The 21,769-nt window shown below is 23.8% G+C and overlaps 6 protein-coding genes and 2 non-coding genes across 8 annotated transcripts; 4 read left to right on the forward strand and 4 right to left on the reverse strand.

The window, feature by feature from the left end:
• Positions 1 to 534: 534 nt before the first annotated feature.
• Positions 535 to 1,176, reverse strand: PCHAS_0900600 (fam-b protein; the record flags this gene model as incomplete). Its single annotated transcript, XM_016798001.1, has 1 exon — positions 535 to 1,176. The coding sequence occupies one exon, from the start codon at positions 1,174 to 1,176 to the stop codon at positions 535 to 537; it is 642 nt and encodes a 213-aa protein (XP_016655267.1).
• Positions 1,177 to 2,623: 1,447 nt separating this feature from the next.
• PCHAS_0900700 (60S acidic ribosomal protein P1, putative) lies at positions 2,624 to 3,222 on the reverse strand (the record flags this gene model as incomplete). The annotated part of the gene is made up of 2 exons (XM_016798002.1): positions 2,624 to 2,783; positions 3,023 to 3,222. 2 exons carry the CDS (start codon positions 3,220 to 3,222, stop codon positions 2,624 to 2,626), a joined length of 360 nt encoding a protein of 119 aa, XP_016655268.1.
• Positions 3,223 to 5,814: 2,592 nt separating this feature from the next.
• Positions 5,815 to 5,886, forward strand: PCHAS_0900740. Its single transcript has one exon. It is a non-coding gene; the product is annotated as a tRNA-Gly (tRNA).
• Positions 5,887 to 6,461: 575 nt separating this feature from the next.
• Positions 6,462 to 6,545, reverse strand: PCHAS_0900760. Its single transcript has one exon. It is a non-coding gene; the product is annotated as a tRNA-Leu (tRNA).
• Positions 6,546 to 7,195: 650 nt separating this feature from the next.
• PCHAS_0900800 (FeS cluster assembly protein SufD, putative) lies at positions 7,196 to 11,215 on the forward strand (the record flags this gene model as incomplete). The annotated part of the gene is made up of 1 exon (XM_740889.1): positions 7,196 to 11,215. One exon carries the CDS (start codon positions 7,196 to 7,198, stop codon positions 11,213 to 11,215), a length of 4,020 nt encoding a protein of 1,339 aa, XP_745982.1.
• Positions 11,216 to 11,603: 388 nt separating this feature from the next.
• On the reverse strand, positions 11,604 to 15,022 carry PCHAS_0900900 (CPW-WPC family protein; the record flags this gene model as incomplete). Its single annotated transcript, XM_016798003.1, has 13 exons — positions 11,604 to 12,152; positions 12,337 to 12,440; positions 12,589 to 12,618; positions 12,837 to 12,864; positions 13,003 to 13,013; positions 13,118 to 13,163; positions 13,266 to 13,296; positions 13,434 to 13,536; positions 13,670 to 13,755; positions 13,862 to 14,077; positions 14,202 to 14,226; positions 14,382 to 14,410; positions 14,526 to 15,022. The coding sequence occupies 13 exons, from the start codon at positions 15,020 to 15,022 to the stop codon at positions 11,604 to 11,606; spliced, it is 1,755 nt and encodes a 584-aa protein (XP_016655269.1).
• A 2,330-nt stretch (positions 15,023 to 17,352) lies between these two features.
• PCHAS_0901000 (actin-like protein, putative) lies at positions 17,353 to 18,867 on the forward strand (the record flags this gene model as incomplete). Its single annotated transcript, XM_734166.2, has 1 exon — positions 17,353 to 18,867. The coding sequence occupies one exon, from the start codon at positions 17,353 to 17,355 to the stop codon at positions 18,865 to 18,867; it is 1,515 nt and encodes a 504-aa protein (XP_739259.2).
• Positions 18,868 to 20,656: 1,789 nt separating this feature from the next.
• PCHAS_0901100 (casein kinase II beta chain, putative) lies at positions 20,657 to 21,388 on the forward strand (the record flags this gene model as incomplete). Its single annotated transcript, XM_733401.2, has 1 exon — positions 20,657 to 21,388. One exon carries the CDS (start codon positions 20,657 to 20,659, stop codon positions 21,386 to 21,388), a length of 732 nt encoding a protein of 243 aa, XP_738494.2.
• Between the last annotated feature and the right edge of the window lie 381 nt (positions 21,389 to 21,769).

Consider the following 21,769-nt stretch of genomic DNA (forward strand, 5'->3'; position numbering starts at 1 on the left):
TATTTAAAAAAATACTACTCCAGTAAGCATTACCAAATTCTAAAAAACACAATCAAAACAAAACCATGAACTCAAAACATGAAGCCAAGTCTATATTCATATATATATCGATGTTACATATGCTTATAAACCTATTGATAAATATATTTAAAATTATTTTTTTTAAAGAAACATAAAGTATAATTAGACAAAGTTAGAAAATCACCCAAAAATTGTTAAATTAAAATTTACATTAAATATATAATTGCATATACACCAAGAGGCATGAAGATCATATCGTAAAAAATACAAAGACAAATTCACTATATATTTAATCTATTGATACATTAAATTGATTTAAAAACAAATAATAGTAACAAAACAAATTATCTAAAGCATACTTTTTTGTTCTATAAAATATAAACAAATGTCGTTTCGATATCACAAATATTCAAATATTTTACTTTTGTATTATCTGGAAGAATTACTATCAAATTTCACAAAATATTATTTTTAATTACTTAAACAAATAGAATAAAAAATAATAAATAATGACTACTTTACCGCAAGTAATTTTTTTTTGGATAATTTCCTGAGTTTCCACAATTTCTTAATGCTGTATCTCGCTTTCGGCAGTAATAATAAAACCAATGGTATTGCAAAACCTCCTGTCAATAAACATAATAATGCAACTGCGCCGAGTAATACATTATTCTTCATGAGATCTTTGTACGTTTCATCAAATTCTGAATCACCCTTGATGATATCATAACCATCTCCTGAAACAATCTCATCATATTTATTTTCAAAGTATTTGTCATTTATATTCAAGATATTTTCACGATGTTCCCATTCTGTTAAATTTTCATAATTTGATGCAAGTAGAGATGCATCCTTTTTTATTAGCCTTTTTTCTATATTTGGTACCACTGCTAATTCATATTCCCTATTATTATCGTTTTCTTTTTTCAATGTTTCTAATTGGTTCGTAATATCATGAATTATCCCTCCCACATCACGCTCTATATCTTTTAATTTGGATAATATTTTACTATATTTATATTTCTTTTCGCGCAAATATATAATTTCTTTAGTATATATTTTTTCTCCTTCATCATAATTTCCCCCATTACATTTATCTAAACGATTCAAACTCGATTCGTAAAAATCATTTAAGTCGAAACTGTTTGCTTGCATATGTTAATAACCTATTATTTCTAAAACTTATTGAATTTTTTTGAGAATATGCATTTTTCTCTTTTCTTATATCCTATTAATACTTCAAAGAAATAAAAATCATATTAACATATATTAATATATTTGCATAACATTAAGCTTATTGCTTCTTAAATTGAACGTAATTTTTTTATAAATATAGATAATAATATAAAGGCTATGCAAATTTAACATACAAATGAAGAAAATAAGCACATTTCCAATAACCATACGAAACAAATAAATTTACATTTTTGGTATATCCCAAAGAACCGATAATAATTCAAAGATTCACAATATTTTTTTAAATACCGAGTATATTAATTTTTGACGTGATTTATTTATTAAATAAATCTATTGTATATAGTATGCAAATATGCATTGATATTCAGTCTCAAAATAATTATATTTATTACTTTGTATATTCAAAAATTTATGAATATATTAACATACATATAGAACTTCTATATTCATTCAAAATACAACAATATTACAATTTATATTTTAATCATCATTTGAATTCACCACATAAAAAGTTATACTAAAACGAACACATCGCGTGCTATATATATGCATATGCTATCTGCATATCATATATCTTTCCTTAAAATTAAATATATACAACTACATATAAGTACACGTTTTAATATTTATAAGGAATTATATAAGATAAAAATTGTGTGGTGTCAACTTTCAGTAATATATAAACAGTTTGTTGCTATTTATTATTCAATTTTTTGTAAATACTTAATTAGGAATAAAAGGTATATGTATTCTAACGATATGTTATTTTTTTGATGGCAACTTAATATTTTACTATAATAAATATGATATATATTTTTATATGCTTGCCAATTTAATGCGGAGCGCATTATTGTTCTAAAAAAAATGGGACGGCCATATGCAACCATTTTTCCATCCTCATATGTTACGCCCTGTTTTCGATATATTAACTTCTTATAATAAGATAATTTTTTATTTTCTTATAACTCACTATTACATTTGAATATATAAAAATACCAAATGCAATAAAGAGTTACGATTGCTTATTTATTATTAAAAATTTCAATATATGCTTATAACACATATAATCTTTTCGTTTTTTTCAATATTTTAATTATACATAAAAATAATATGCATAATGTAAAAGCTTTGTTGTACTTTATAATAATGATAATATATTTTTTTTACTTCCTCAAAGTTTTAAAAAATTAATATAATAAAAAAAGTTATATAAATATATATGTAATTACATTTACATAAAATATGTAAATGAACATACTTTCTTTTCTATTTATAAAAATGTGGAAGAAAAAATACATACTGTTATTATTACTATTGTTACATAATAAATACATTAAGAGCCTTTCTTCTACAAACTTAGAGTCCTATTTTCCTAAATTGCTTCTTATTATATTTTGTAATAAGTCTAACCGAATAATGAAAAGCCTAAATCATCTTCTTCTTCTTCCTCTTCTACTTTCTCTTCTTTTTTAGATTCCTTTTTGCCATCATCAGCTTTTTCAGTGGCAACTTGTGCAGCAGCTGCTGGAGCACCTCCACCAACACTTAAGTTGCTTAATAATCCCCTGCAAAAAATAAGCATATCATATGTAAATTTATATTAAACTGAATACATATGTATACAAAATTATGTAATATGCCAAACGGAAATAATACTATATTCCTTTTCAATATAATACACATGCAAATGCATATATTCCATAATGCTTCAAGAGCAATGAAACCTTCGTCATATAAATATATATTCATAAATATATAATCACTATATATATAATTTTTTTTTCCTTTATATTCTTCTACTTACTCAATATCTTTTCCTTTTAATGCCTTTTCAAAAAGCATTGGTAAGTATGGTAAAACTGTATTGTTTGATTTTTTAATAAGCTTTACAATATTATCATTAGTTATACTCATTTTTTCTTCATGTAATATTAAAGCTGCGTAGGTACATAAAAGTTCCTGTTTTTCGCATTCAGGTAATTCTGCTACTGGGACGGCTGCCATTTTTGCTGTTTATATAATTAAATTTTTGGAAAATAATAATATTTTGAAATTCAATGAAATATATTTAATTAAAAAAAATTAATGTTGTAACAATTGCATATGCTCTATAATTGCAAATTTTTATTATTTTTTATTTTAAAAAAAATTTACATTATATAAAAAAATTGAAAACTTATTTTTTATATATGCATATAATGATTATTATTATTATATATAATAATTCCCTTACAAATATAATGCCAACTTTATGAAGAAATAAAAATAATGCATTTTAATGTACATATACATATTAAATTAATACGCTATATATAAAAAATAAATAAAATAAAAAGTACGCGTTGCATAAATATTATTATTAGTATATCAAAGAGGTTATATATTTTTCAAGTGCTATACTGTGTTATTATGTAAGCATTTATATAAATATAGATACATCGCCGATTGGCCCAAGCAATATATTACTCAAAATGCTTGGAAATATTTTTGGAGTTTTAGTTAAGCATTAATGCATATTATATTAAGCCATTTAAAGTAATTATAGATAGTACCACGCATATATATTAATAATTAATATGCTGCTTATTATCAAAGCCTTATAATATACTTCAGGTTTATATCAAAAAATATGCCATAATTTTTTTATTATATATATAGCCTAATTTCCTATTTTTTTTTTTTTGCATTTTTATTTACTTTTACGAATAAAATAAATAATATAAAAACCTTATAATACGAAATTAAAAAAGGATATGCAAAATATATTGAATAATTTTATTTGATATTTTTTTATTTTGCTGTAAATGAATTATTTATGGTTTTATTAAAAAGTGTCACTAATAATTCACCATAAAAACGAATAAAATATTTACGAGCATATATACATTTTTTGTTCACAAATTTTATATTTTGAATATTGTATTTAACATTATATTATAGATTAATTATAAAGTGCTATAAACTCGATATAAATAATTATAAAGCTTTTAGTATCCATAAACCTGTTTATTAAAATTCAAATATAACACAACCCGCAAAGTGTCTTGTAAACTTTAAGGCTATTTTAAACATGTTGGGCAATTAAAATAATGCCGGTATTCATATATGTATCGCATATCAGCTTAAATCACATCTTCTTTTTGTATATTTATTGATAAATAAATTTAATATAACTATTTATCCTATATGTTTGCATATATTATATTTATTACAACAAAATAGCAGACACATGCAAACATATTTAAACCTTTACAAGGAAAATGCAGCGTGCTAATTAGTTATATTTTCTTATATCGATTATTAAGCTTACACATAAAGCTAAAAATAAAACCACAATTATCCATTATATAGCAACTATTCGAGTTTTATAATAAATTGAAATCAAATAAAAATATAACCAAATGATTATAATACATTATTGTCTATTAAAATCATTTTCACTAGTCTAACTTAAAAAAAATATATAGCAATATTAAGTTATTATTACTTAATTTTTTGATATTCTACATAGGAAGGATAAATGTAATTTATAATTTTTTTTTCGTAATATATCGTATGTATAATACAACATTAATAATTAATGCGTTTTTTGGGAACACAAAATTAATACGAAATGTGTAAAATACTAATTGCGTATCTTCCCATTTTTTAAAAATAAGTATTTCATAATGCCTATATTATAAAATTTTAATGCCATAAGTTTCTATCCTTTAATTATTATAATCGATACATCATACTATTCATATATTTATACACATGGCATTTTACCTTTGATTTGCATGTGATTTGAATTAATGAAAAGATGATATAAAAAAAATATATATAACAATGTTTATATATCCTTCCCAACTCCTTATTCATATAATCCTTTTCAAATTATCTATTTTAATGATTTTATTAATTTGCTCAAAAAATTCACACCTTTGTTTATATATGGATATGTGCAACAATACAGAAATGCATTTTTATTTCTAAGAAAAATTAATTCATAATATAAGGTTTCTTTAATATTTTTATTACATATCATTCAAATATAAATAATTGTAATACTGACTTTTTAATATACCTTATATTTTTTAGCTTTATTAAAAACTACCCATCACTTATTAAAGGAGATATACCACTTATGTATATATATTTAATATGTACTTATGATTAGCTTCAAATAATATCTTTTAATTTTATAATTAATATGCAAATCATTTATGTAAATACAATGTATATAATTAAAGTTATATCAAAAATATTATGACTAAAAAATTAACAAGAAATACTCCAATGAAACAATTTGTTCTTGTTTTAATATTTAATATATCCCTAAATAATAGAAATATATATATTTTATGAGTATAATAGCAAAGAAATATTCTTCTTTAAATATACAATTTTTCTAAATACATGGAATATTATTAAACATAAATATAGGATGATATTATTATCATTAATTAGGTTGCTTGCAAATATGCATGCTTATGAGATTAGAAATGCTATATTATGATGCTAAATATTAAATATATTGTACCTATATAATAAAAAATAACTCCGCTATATTTATATATATATTTATGATAAGATCACTAATAATTAATAATTGTAGCGTCAATAGTCTAACGGCCATGATACCTGCCTTCCAAGCAGGTGACCCGGGTTCGACTCCCGGTTGACGCAAATAAAAAAACAAGGAATAATTTCCTAATGTTTTTTTCCATTCCATAATTCATATTAATTTTTTTTATTTTATACAAAATAATAAAATCAAGAAAACATTCAAAAAAATATTTATTTTAAAGCCTACAATATTTTCTACGTATCACTAAAAACATTTTATAAACCAATCATAGACCCTCACAAAATGTTTAGTTTAGCTATTATACCTATGCTTATCGGCATAACATTTCCCTTGTATGTATTATTGCCTGTTTCATGGGAAAATATTTCACATGTTATTTGGCATGGAATATATATTGCCCTTAAATAGTATTATTCACATATTATTGAATGATAAAAAATGTAATAAACATATCTCTATTATGTGTTAATAAATATGCATATCAAAATGAATTTTATTATCTTCCCATTTGCTTTTTTTACTTTATAAATAAAATAGTCTATAGTCTATATTATTATTATACTTTTATACATAAAATAATATACTCATTGTTCAGAACTATTAAATTTATAATATGTTTTGATCCTATATAATTATTATATAGAGAATTAAAAGTTTTTTATTTTATTTAAAATGCACGAAATGGGGTTCGAACCCATGCGAACTTACGTTCATCAGATCTTGAGTCTGACGCTTTAGACCACTCAGCCATCCGTGCTTAGTTTAGTATTACATGCTTTAAAATTATTAAGAAAAATATTTTAATTTATATAATTAAGATATTTCCATACATATATAATATTATAAATACATTATTTTTTAAAATAATACAATTTAATTTTTATTATATTTCCCCATTATATATATATTTTTTGTTCCCTTTCCCATTCATCATTAAATAAACTCATTTTAAATTATTTTTGTTAGTTTTTTTTGTTATTTTTCTATAATAATTTGTAACTCTGTAATGCATACCATTTTTCAGTATAACCCATCTTTATTTTTAGTGTTTTCATTTTTTATTATTTTTTGTTTTTTTCAAAGTGAAAGATATTTTTTAAATTATTTAATTTTGTAAATTTAGCTATATTTTGAGGTTTAATTTTAAGATACGTATACGTAGGAATACAATAAATTACTGATTCATATATATACATGGGAATGTATCCCTTTTCATTTTATATTAACCAATATTTCAACTATATTTGACTATCAAAGTAATGCGTAAAAATGATACAATATAATAAATTACTTCAGTAAGCACACATATGTGTATTTATCCCCGTTTCCACCAAAAACATTATACACTTTCTTTTGGATAGCTTTAATGCTACCTTTATTTAAATTTTTTTATAATAAAAAGAAAATATGCCTAATATAACTCTACTAAAATGTATGCTTGTTTTCTTGCTATTAAATAATTATTTCATAAACCATTTTAACTGTGCCAAGTGCAAAAACTTGAATACTTTATGCATACAAAATACGAGTCTTAGAAAAACGGTAGAAGCGAAAAGAAAAGAAGCAAAGAAAAATCAAATAAAAAAAGCAGAACTAAATAAATCAGATAAAGTAAATGTACAATATAATCCCCAACAAAACATATATTCATCTGATCGATCAGAAGATAAATATTATCTTAATAAAAACAAAAGCGAGGCTCAGATAATTCATTTTGGCAATGGCCTTCATGAAAGATATGAAAACTTACCAATAGCAAATAATAATTATAATGAAATAATTATTTCTAAATATAATACAAAGAATAAGGAAAATGCTGAGAAAGGTCTATATACAAACCAAATAAACAAAAGACGCCATATTAATGGAAATCCGATAAATTTTAAAATTTTAACAAGTTTATATAAATGGATAAACTCAAAAAAGTTACACACACATATACAATTCAAAAATTCCAAATTAGGTAGGCAATCACCTCATTATATGAACATATATAACAATTATGGCCTTACAAAACCAAAATTACTTTTTATTAATTACTTATCAACAAAATATAAAAATAATGGGAAAAATAAATATGTGAAAAAGTATCTTAGAAAATATGAAGAATTATATGAAAAATATACACCTGAATTAGATGAACAAAATGATACCGATATATTATCACAAAATAACCGAGAACCCATGCCAAATTATTCCATTGATGATTTTTTAATACAAAATAAAAACAAAGATTATAAAGCAACATTAGTCTATGATTATATATCAAACTTACATAACAATGAATATCAAAATGTTGAAAGTGTAAACAATTTTATAAAAAATAATGAAGTATTTGATATAAATGAATGGAAAAAAAACAACAAACCATATTTAATATATAAATATAAATACAAATATAAAAATCCAATAAATAAACAAATTCAATTTTATGAATATGAATATTATATTCCTAAATTAATAACATATGAAGAAGATATATCTACTGAACCCAAATTTGTATCACCTGATCTTAAATCTACAAAATGTTATAACAATTCACCTATAAATTTTATAACAACTAGTGGTTTTAGTAGTCGTAATATTGATACATTTGGTAAAGAACGAAATAAAATATATTCATTTAATACTCCAACAGATGTTAAAAGAAATATTTACTTTAATGATTTGATCAAAATATCCTCTTCTTACAATCAACACTTTTTTCACAATCTTAATTTTTTATTAAATTTGTACACATTGCAAATACTTATAAGGGACAAAACTGCTATAGAAACAGATTATATAATTGACAAATTTGATCAGCTAAAAGATAAACTAATACAATTAAATACTCCCAATTCTATCAAACATAATAATAATATCGAATTACCTTTACAAAAATATGAAGAAAGAAATTCTAATGTTAGTGAATCATTTATAAATCCTCATTCTAAAACAGACCAAATTACTCCTCAAAATTCTGACGGCCATTATGAGGATGTAAACTCCCCCCAATCTCGCGCCAGCTTTGGAGATAATATTAAATCTAATGGGGAAATTTCCTCTGATGAAAATTATGAAAAAAAAGAAAATATGAAGAGCGAGGCTAGTGACAACTGTGACAATGAACTGGATAAAGAAATATCACGTCATCTTACTCATAAAAAAAACTTATTTGACGATAAAATTCAAATTTTTAAAAATAAATATAATGAAAATATCTTAGAAGATACTGATTTTATTAAATTATGGAAATATGATCAAAATGGTGAAATAATTGAAGCACTTAATCAAGTCCCTGTACCAAAAATCTATCTAAATATTGATGCCCCCAAATATTGTTTATGGAAAATTTTACAAAATTCTGGAAAAAGCGCATATAGTGAAATTCCAACACCTAACAGAAAATTAGAAGCATGGAGGCAACAAGTAAATTTAAAATCTTTTTATAAACAAAACTTTGATACAAGTATAAGTTTAAGAAATATCTCAAAAGAAGAGTTATCTAATTTTAAAATGAAAATAGTAGAGCCAGAAAATCAGAGCGAAAAACAGCATTCTGATCAATCCACTCAAATAAACTATCAGGATCATGGAAAAGACAATCATCACGAAGATGACAAGAATAATCCCAACTTGAACAATGCTCTTAACGATAAAAAAGTGCACCAAAAGAATGTTGAATCCAACATTTTGCAAACAGATAAAACATCTAATGTATCAACTTATGAAAAAGGAGATACCCAATATGATGTTGATGGAAATAGTTCAGATACCGAAAGCAATAATGAACAATCAAAAGTAAATAAATTGAAAGAAGAACACAAGAAGGCATTTTATACTCTTGTTGTAAGGGATGGAATAATTGACGAAATATTATCCGATGACATAAGTATTTTAAAAAAATTAAATCAAGATCTTAAAGAAAAAAACGAATCGAATGAAGGGAAAAGTGACGATTCAAATGCCACAGAACAACGTGGAAATGAGCAAGTTGGTCCAAATGGTGAAAAAAGAACAACATCAAAAATATTCGTAGGTAGTTTTTTTAATATAAAAGATCCAGAAGTTGAATATTTGATAAATAAAGAATTGTATTTCATACCAGAACACACAAACTGGTATAAAACAAATACTCAGCCATTTGTTCGAGGCCAAATCGGGAAGCAGTCAAGAAAATTTGATAATGATTACCCAATTTATGATTATAGAAAAAGTGATTTTGGTATGGCGAAATTTTCTGCATTAAACTTAGCCTCAATTAAAGATTGTGCAGTTCTTTATCTAGATAAAGATATAGATTTGAGTGATAAATATTTTCATATTATATTTATATCCACTTCAAAAAGTGAAGATGAAAATTTGCAAAACGGTCAATCTTATGTAGTCTATGAAAATGTCCCAACTGACAAACAATCATCAGATACGGAAAAAAAACAAGCATCCGATGAAGCATACAATGAAGATGAGGATCACGAAACTGGTGATGACCTACTTCCAAATGATCAAACCAACAATTCAAATGTGAACATAAATCATCAGGCCGATAAAGAAAGTGGATCAAATCCTATCACAGATGATACTCAAAAGAACAATCCCTACAAAAAAAACGAAATACCAAATTCTAAACATAACCCAATAACAAACCCGCGACTAGTCCTATATATTAAAGAAAATAGCAAAATAAATATTCACGAATCACATATATCATTAAATGATAATAACGGAGGTATGGTTAATGCCTTTTCAAGAATTTATTTAGAACAAAATTCGAAAGTTAATCATATTTTATCGCAAGAATTAGGGAAAAATGTATGGTATTTTCATAATGTTTCTGTACAAAATGGAATAAATGCAAATTATAAATTTGTTGATATACTATTGGGCAGTTTATCATCACGTGTTAATTTACAAATTGAAGGAAACCAGGGATGCAAACAGCAAAGCTATGGCTTATCTTTGCTAGAAGGTAAACAAAATATAAGCCAATATGAAATGTTTCATCATGAGCATCCTTCTATGCAAACAGATCAATTATTTAAATCGCTAGTTTCGGATACAGCACATTCAGTTTGGAGGAGTAGAGGACGAATTGAAAGGAATGCAATCAAAGCTAAACTAAACACATTATGTAGATCGGTTTTATTAAACCTTGGCGCTAGTGCTGTAGCTATACCAACATTAGAAATTATACCTAGCGACATAGAAGAAGCTAATCATGGAGCAACTATTAGTGATTTAGAGCAGGAACCAATTTTCTCATTAATGTCAAGAGGCATAGATACAAAGATTGCAAGACAAATTATGATGAAAGCTTTTGTAAATGAGATTCTTGAACATATACCTGATGAAAATCTTAAAAATAAAGTTTATCAGAAAATTTTCAAATTTTCTCAAAAGTACAAAGACGAATCAAAAAAAATACTACATATGACTAAGTCATAATTATCTATGATAATATTACATATTCCATACAACAGATTGATGCCTATATACCTTTAAAAAGGCTGAGCCCAAAATATTTGTATAAATATATACTATCGGCATACACATACGTAAATGTGCATTCCTTTTTCCTCCTAGCATATATTTTTTCTTATTTTTTTAATGTATTTTATTTCATTTGCAATATTTTTGTTTTTCTTTTTTAATAATATATTTTATTTGCTTGTTACATTTGATTATTTTTTTATGTTTATAAATTTATTAGCGTTAAATGTTTTTAACTCTCATAATATTAATTAAAAAAAAATTAATCACTTCCAAAAAATGTAGAAAGTATTTTCAAATTTCATCTACATATGCACTTATATGAATACCAATTAAAAAAGAACTATTCTAAGGTAACCTCTTTTTTGTTTGATATATCAGCTCCCTTGAGCATTTTTTCTATTGTACTTGGATCAATAGAAAGATCGTGCTCTGTCTGTGGGATATCCTCTTTTTTTAAATTTCGAAATTGAGCTTCACATGCTTCTTCAAAACTATACTTTTGTTCAAGAGTTAATGATAATATTTTTTGTGGTCCTTTGCATGGTCCTTTATATTTCTCATTTGGATTGCACCCTCCTTTATACTCCCCTTCATTTATGTATTCAAAGTTTATAGGGCATTTAAAATAATCTCTTTCTGAATTTTCAGCGCATAACCATTTTACATTACATTTTTTACTAAACATTTCTTTTTCTTTAGCATTCATATAATCAAAATGAGTTATTCTTGGGCAGTTTATAAGTGGGGTATATTCCTCTGGTGCTTTACACATACCAGAGTTCATTAAATTTACCCATCCCCTTGGACATGCATATATATCATATCCGGATGTGCATTCTTTTTTGCATGGCCATCCAATTCCATATTTCGACGAAAATTCTGCTCTTTGCTATAATTTTTTTTCGTAAAAAATGAAAAAAAAATAAGGTGAAATAAATTAATTCAGCTTTGTATACAAAAATGGAATATATATACTGACTATAATTTAAAGATAAACACTAGAAAGACACACAAATTATTATAATAATGCTATGAAAAAAATATTTGTTCTTTCTCTTTTTTGTATTATTTACTTGATAAGTCATGTGACTAATTATTTCTGCATCTTCTTCTGAAATCAATCCTTTAAATTCTTCGGCAACATCGCAAATATCTTTGTTAGCATCATAGGCCCATCCTGTCGTTAAAGTTTGTAGTTAAATATGTAAAAATTCATAAAACATGTATACATATTATTAGCCATAAATCAAATTGAAAAATAACACATAATAAAAATAAAAAATTTATGCTATTTAAGTATTCTTCCAATAGTATAAAACTTTAACCTTTTGGACAAACTATCGAGTAATCCTTTTCTGCAAATAAATTTTAAAATACCCATAAATACATATTGAAAAATATTACTATACCCTATCGGCTCGTTTTTCGATTTTTACTAATTTTTATATTATGTCGATTTCAAATTTATGTTCTTTAAATATTGTGAAATTAATTATACTACTAACTATTGCACATATTTTTTTTATCAAGGAAGCATATAATATGTACATTTTCTTTTTTATAATAAGCTTACCACAGGATTGTTCTTTACATGGCCACACCTAGTTTATTCATTTAATAATTAATACAAGAATAAAAAATACATTGTTATAATCATTAGTATACTTGATAATTTTGTTGTCTTATTTAATATGCTTTTAATACTCATTATTAGTTACATATTGTTTTTCTTATAGTACCACTTTACATGCTAATAAAAAAATAAGGCAAAAATTAATTAAATAGAATAAAACAAAATATATTTTATTTTTATTTCATTTCTATTTTCGTGTATTTGCAATATATCAACAATACCAGAAGAAAATTCCTCCTTTTCATTTTGTGTGAAAGCATCAAAATCCTAAAAATATAAATTACATTTTAATCGTTCGAAATATATGCTCATACTTGTCATAATATGTCTATATCACAAAAATGTAAGAATTAGCCATCGTTGCCTTACCACACTTTTACTGCATCCTCCATCATAATTCCTTCAAAAAAAATATATGTATATTATATAATAAAAAATATCAATTCAAACATGGAAAAAAACATAACAACGGAAATTATTCCCTACATCGATGCTACTATATTTGTATTAATAAATATTATATATATATGTGCATACTCTGGTGCTTCGCATTTTCCAGAATATATCCAATTTTCGGGGCATTTTTTTGAGTAATCTCTTTCATCGTTACCACATTCTTCATTAAGACATGACCAAGAAACTATAAAAAATTATACATTTACACATGCATATCCATTTTTTTATCATCTTAATTATTCGAATATTTTTTTAATCCTTAATTTTTATGTAATTTATATTGTTATTTTTTAACAAAACATATAAATCAATCTCACCATTACAATCTCTTGCTATTACACTTTTTTCCTTTGCCGTTTTTGGCTCGAAAGTCATAATATGGGAGCATGGCCCCGAATAATCCCTTTTGAAAATACAATTATTAAAGAGAAAAAATATATATATTCCTAGTAACTATTAAATTATTTGATGTAATATGATTCATGCATTTTCTCTACTATTTCATATACTTGGGTGACATGCATTGTGTTTCTGATATTTGTTCCCAAACAGAAGGACACATTTTTGAATAATCCCGTAAACATATTTTATCATGCATTATTTTTTTAGATATCCACTTTCTTTCTTCCAAATCATCAAGTAACAATTTTTCCAGCGTAACTGGAATTTTTATATCTATCAAATCGTTGCTTAAATTTGAAGGCGCCTTTGTTTCCTCATAATGGCTAAAAGCATTTTCAAAAAAAATAAATTCATACGTATATATACATGTTTCAGTAGCTTATAATCACATATATGATACATATATTAATTTTTTGTTTATTTTTATTTCATTTTTTTCTGAATAACCTTTCCAAATTGTCTTTTATCATATCTAATAGTTAATTAAATAGCAATGACAATATATAGGCGTGGGAAAATATAATAAAATAAAAATAGCCCGAATAAATGTATTCTTTGAAAACGAACATACAAATTTATATCTATATAATTTTTATTGTTGTATTTTTTATATATATTTAAAAGTACCTCCCAATTCATATCCCATGTCTATCTCTCTTTAAAGGAGTAACACCAAAATAAATACATTATAGATGAATTATTAAATGGATACATAGTTGTGTAAACCTATGAATCACGACTAAAATTAAATATATTTTTAGGTTAAATTACCTTGAATCTTCTTCTTTAGTTTTTTCAGGAACATCTTCTGCAATTATATGCATAGCTTGTGGTAATGTTTTTTTTTGTCGTTTTCTCTTTTTTTCATCTTCGATATCCTTTGTTTTTTTTGAAATACTAGCTACATTTTTAATGTTACCAATTTTTTTTTCGTTCTCAATTTTTTCTTTTATTGTATTTTCATCTATTTCATCAACGTCGGGTAAATTCACCCTTTTGGTAGTTCCATATATTATATTTGTTCCTTCACTAAATTTTTTTGTTTTTCCATTTTTTTTAACAACAGTGTAAGAATTCACTGTCCCATTTTTAGGTAATTCCCATATATGATTATAATTCACATCCACAAGTTTGATTGGTCTTCCTTTGATATCTAATTGATAAACTCCACTTTCAACATTTGGATATTTTTTTTTTATAGAAATCTTTAACCCTATAATTTTTTTAAAAATACATAAGGCTAAAAATATAACCACAAATTTTTTCATTATTGTTACAATTTTTTTGTTGTGTCACTTGCAATAACAAGGAGACATACATGTAATTAGAAAAATTGCTGACTAGCTAATCGAGAAATTGTGCAAATATATATAAAAGTTCGAACCCTTTCCAAGGAATTATAAATACATTTCATTTAAAATTTATAAACTTTTCAAAATTGTTGTCTAAACATAAACAAAAATGTTTCGATACAAATTTCTACGCACAAAACAAGTATAAGAAATTTGCATGGAGAAAAATATATGTCTCAACAACAAACTTATTTTATATATCTTGAATATATCGGAAAAAATATGAAGATACAATTAAAAAATTATATTTATGATTTATTATAAGTAACAATTTTCATATAAAAAATACAAAAAAGATAGAAAATTCTTTTATCTTTAAACATACGAATTGTGTCTTATTATATTTTTTCAGTTTTCTTTATTTTTTAACAGATAGTATATATATTTAAGTATATTTTTTATATAGTATAATCCTATTGTCTCTTATTATATATGTATGTACACACCCCCATACATAAGTATATTTATTTGTGCATTTTTTTATACTATTACAATTGCCCTTTTATTTTATTTCACATCATTTTTTTTCGATTTTTTTTTCCATAAATTTTTAAATAATTTTACAATATACTAAGCCTATTAATATGCTACATTTATGTTGTTAATTCTTAGACGCACTACATTTTTAATAACAACCTTTTATAGTTCATTAAAATTTCTTTCATGCTTTAACAACGCCCAAAATGAAAAACAAATAAGCAAAACCAATGTAGCCAAATCATTTATTGTTAAATTACAACGATTACAATGAACAGAAAGGGAAAATAAAACAAGCTCTCATTCTCTTATGTACCTGCAATGCAAATACATCAAGCCGATCTTCAATACACACTCATTTAAAATTTATTAATGATCCCATCGGGTGTTTTCACCTCCATTTTCTATACTTTAAAGTGTACAGCAAAAACGAAAAAGAATTTAGCATTCCCTATAGAATCGGATATACAATGAAAAATAAAAGGTATGCATAACTCTTTTATAGTTTATGTATTAATATAATATTTTAAAATTATAGATTATTGTCCTTTTTTTTGATATAACAACATTTCAACTTAGTATACCATTATTAGTATCCTTACAATTCTTACTACCTTATATAAATTTATATACTTTTACACATATATGCAAAGCATGTTGTTGAACTAAAAAAAGCATATATCCCTTTAATTTATTTCTATACAAAAAAATAAGAAAATAAAAATTTTTTAATGAAAAAAATATGACTATATCTTTCGATGATTAACCTTATGAAAATAATTTCAAAATGCATTATAAATAAAAAATATATATTAATCTTCTAATAAATAGGTGTATATAAAAATAATATATTATGAAGTATACATACTTATGTGCCTCACTGAAAATTGAAAAAATTTATAGCTTAATAAAAATAGCATTATCATTTACTTTTAGTATATATTTTTTCCTTTACATTTTTATTAATATATATAAATATATTCTTTTTCCTTTTTACATATAAGTATGCTTAATTGCATATAATAAAATTAATGAGTAGCTAAATAAGATTTGTAACACTGATGATGGTTTATTTTGAACTCCTTTTTATAAAGAAATCCATGCTTTCCCATCACCTCATCTAAACAAATTTTTTTAATTACCAAAAGGAGGAACAAAAGCGAATATGATTGGTATAAATACTTTATCTTAAATTTTTTTGTCAAGTACTAATCATAAATAGTTAAATTCATATATGTATGAAGATTGAGCAATATAAGCAATACAGTAACAGTATTATCACCATCCTATAAAATTATACTAATTCAGACACATACAAGCATATAATTTTTATTTTGTACTGCTACATTATTTATCTATATGTATAAACAAATAATACCAAGCTAATAAGTTCTTAAACTTATTATATTGTCTGCAGCCGTATCAATTACATACATAAAATTTTGTAGTAAATTTTTATAAGTTATTTCCTTAGTTTATAATATAAATCATAATGAAAAACGATTACAATAGTATAAATATACAAGTCTCTATATAAATTGTAGCATGCCATATATATATGTACATGGTAACACACAATGATGCATATGTTTTTATTTATAAAATGGTAAAAACATATATGAAAAAAATGTGCTGTATATCTTGGTAATGCATATTTTTAATGGAATTATTTTAAGAAGAAATAAATAAAGCATATATATTTAGTGAGAGAAAAAAAAGAAATTTATATGTGCCATCCTAATTTTATAATAAGAAAAACTTCATGAAAAATGTACCAAAACATACAAACAATAATTCTGGATATAAATGATGGAGAAATGAGGGCAGGATATTCTGGGGAATGCTCCCCCAGATATCATTCGAATCTAATTTTAGGATTACCTATAGGCCATAATGCAACATTAAAACATACTATATTTCCATTACTTCCAGATATAAAAAGAGATAATGTCGACTTATTATATGGAATGAAATATATATATAGTGATAATAATAATAGTAAATATGATATAAATTTTGAAGCTATGGAAAAGTTATTTGAAGATATATCAGGAAGTAAAGCATTAGATGTAAATTTTCAAGATCATCCTATTTTATTAACAGAACCTAATAAAATAGATTCGAAATATAGAGAAAAATTTACAGAATTAATGTTTGAATCATATAATGTATATCAAATGTTTTTATCTAAAAGAAGTGTTCTATCTTGCTATGGGTGTGCACGAACATCGGGACTTGTTTTAAGTGTTGAAAAAAATTGTACGAATTTATGTGGAATGCAAGAGGGATATATATTTCAAAAACATATAGAAGAAGTACCAATAGGAGGTGAATTGCTTGATAGAATATATTATGCATATTTAGAAAATATTAAAAATATTCAAATATACCCTTCATTTTGTATTGATAAAAGTTCTAATACTGAAAAAAAAGTCAATGAAATTAAAATTTTGAAGTGCCCATTAGTTACTAAACCTTATTATTTGTGGGGTTCTCTTCATGTAGTTAGCAAAATAAAGGAAGCACTATTCAACGACAATCAAAATCCTAATGATAAAAAAATAAAAACAAATGACCAAACCAATGCTAGTGCCACTAATAGTATCGACCACGATAATAGTAATAGTGACGATGTGTATACACTCCCAGATGGAAACATAATAGATAAAAGAACTAGCGATGAAATGAAACTTATATTCCCATATATTTTTTTCAGAAAAAAATATAATCAACATACTATAACGAAAATAAATGGGGATTCCTCATTAAATAATATGGATTTTAACGCATTTTATGATTCTTTAAAATCTTTAAAACTTCCAATTATATATAAATATAATTATAAAATAAATAATAATAATTCTATAATCGAAAAAATACCTGATAATACAATGGATAAAACATCAAATTTATGTTATTCTGATTCAATAGAAAACTATTTTGAAATTTTTGATGGGTTACAAGATTTTATTAAAAAAGGAATTTTATCATTTATGTCTTCAAATATAACACTTGATGAAGTTCTTAATTTTTTGATTGTAACTGGAGAATCTACAATGTTCCATAATTTTGTTGGATTGTTAAAATCCTATATTTCATATATAGATACAATAAAAGGGAAACCGACAAAAATTATTTATAGCAAAGGTGCAGATAGAAAATACAATACTTTTATAGGGGCATCTATTTTATCATCTTTAGGATCTTTCCCACAATTTTGTATGACCAAAAGTGAATACGAGGAACATGGAGCCAAAAATATTATCGAAAAAAAATGTGTTTAACCATTAAGAAATATTTTAAAAAATAAATTTAAGAAATTAATTGTATTCCCCCTAAAATTTGTGCAAACACACATGCACACAAAACAAGTCAACATTTCTAGACTGATTCTCATACATCAAATATTTTTTATGTTTCATTTCTTTTTAATTCAAATCTTTTTTCTCTTTCTATATATGCATGTATTCGAATTTTACATTCACACTATTCTACTTTTTTTTAATTTACTTTTTTAATATTTTTTGTTTTTATTCAATTTATTAAAACAAATTAATACTTTACGCCATACTATCTTAACTTATTTTATAAAAAGAAAAAAACCACACAAAATTTACAACATCGCATTAATCAAGCTTCATAAAATGATTACTGCCATCACCTTTTATCGCTATCATTATAATATTAAAATAAATACTTAGATATATTTACCTTAATAATGGCATGCTAATAATAATATTATACCATGCTTAGTAAAAATGAAAGACAGAAAAAAATATGAATGCAATTAAAATATAAAAGGCTAAATCAGATTATGTTTTATTACTATTATTATTCTTTATCATGTTATATTATATCATAATTTATAAAATATTTCTATTTATTTAATATAATGTACACATTTTACAATAATAGGTATTTCCTTTTACCAAACAAATAAAGATAAGAGCACACTAAAATGCAAAACATCAATCTATATACTTTTATAAAAATCAGTACCAATATAGACTACCCAAATATGAAATGCTTATACAATATACACATACCTATCCCTATAAATAAATTTGCATATTTTCGTTTTCACTAACCCCAAACTCCTTTATTATGAAATTTTTATTAATAGCCATAATACCAAGCAAAAATAAATGAATAATTAAAATAAATATTATGCTTTAATTTTTTTTAACATATCCATAATTTTTATAAAAACCGTTATATATTTTACAATATTATTATACTTAAAAAAATATATGCATATAAAAATTATTTTTAACGTTATACTGCAGGACGATTAAAAAAAATTACGTTCTTCAGTAATCACTACAAAGGGATTTTTACTATATATATTTTCCTCATTAAAATAATAAAAATTTATACCCTTATTTATATTATTAATTCATTTATTTATTCATCTATTTTTTATTTTTCTAATATCATTATTAAAAAAAAAGGGGTTAATAAAATGGAATTCATTATCATTACTTAATCTTTAATATAATATGATAGATATGTCAAAAAAATATGTAAGCATTTCCGCTTCACCCCACAAAGATCATTAATTTACATTTATATAATATACTTATAAATGTACTAGTCTCATAGATATACAATTATTTTGCTTATCTATATTCATATATTTTGCATTATTCTTATTATAATTTTTTTTTATAATGTATTGCAAAATGTATTTTCTACCTTTTATATTTTAAAGGATAATAAGAAAAATAAATAACAGTGACAATTTATTATTGTATATGACCTGATAAATATATATTCGATAATATTTACACTTTTTTTAAATTATAAAAAACATACATAAATTAAGCTAACTATTAAAACATTGTAAAACATCTTTAAAATAAAAAATCATATTTATCGAAGCGTACAAAAATATAAAGGAACAAAACATATCAAGTGATTAATTCAAAAGCCAAAACAGTTGGACATTTCCAGTTTTTTTGTAGAAATATACGCTAGATTTTACACATATTTATTTATTTAGACTTTTATACACTTATAGATAAAGATAATAATATATAAAAACTTCAAAACCGAAAAAAAACAAAAAACAAAATGAATATTAGTGACTCAAACAAAGATGGGAAGGATTCAAAATCTGATAAAAGTACAACATGGGTAAAATGGTTTAATAGTAGAGTTATAAGTAATTTTTTGGTTATAGTAGATAATGAATATATAGAAGATTCTTTTAATTTATATGGACTGAAAAATGAAATACCCAATTTTAATCATTTATTATCTATCATTACAGGAGATGCTCCTGATGATGAACATGCAAAAAGCTCTTTAGAAAAAGATGCAATATGCTTATATTCTTTAATACATGCAAGATTTATTACAACCCCAAAAGGGCTATCTTTAATGAAGGACAAATATATTAAAGGGGACTTTGGACATTGCTCAAGAGTTAGTTGTTCTCAACATAATGTACTTCCAATTGGTTTATTTGATCAAGTTAAAATCGCCAAAGTTCATGTTTATTGTCCTTTATGTCAAGAAATATATAAAATACATGATGATAAAATATACTTAGATGGTGCATTTTTTGGAACATCATTTCCTCATATCTTTTTACAAACATATCCATATTATTCTACATTAAAAACACCTTCATATTGCACATCAAAAATATTCGGATTTAGTGTTTATCACAATTATACAAGAACAGAATATAAAATTGCCAAAGGGGAATTTGGAAAAATATCAAAAGATAACTTTCTTAAAAAAAATCCAAAATATTTAAAAAAATTAAAAAAGGAAGAACTTCAAATTAAAGATGCTTAGAAAATTTTAAGCTATTTCATATATCATATTCTGCACACAATAATTAGTATTTTTTTCTAATATTATTTACATAAAAAATATATATGCATATAGCATTCCCAATATATTATTTGATTACACTTTGAAATAAATAATGTCTAAACATGCCTAATGTGCATATATCATTTTTTTCTACAATATACATAAATAAATTTATTGTTTATTTTATTATGTAATTATATATTTTTTGGATATATTGTATAAATAGTTGAATGAGGTCATCCATCTATTTGTAAATAATTACTTTTTATGTTGTTTAAAGTCTGTATGATGTTTTAATGGCATTATATTTATTATACCTATATGTTTGCATACTTATATGGTTACATAAAAACACACAAA

Source organism: Plasmodium chabaudi, assembly GCF_900002335.3.
Source record: "Plasmodium chabaudi chabaudi strain AS genome assembly, chromosome: 9".
Lineage (NCBI taxonomy): Eukaryota > Apicomplexa > Aconoidasida > Haemosporida > Plasmodiidae > Plasmodium > Plasmodium chabaudi.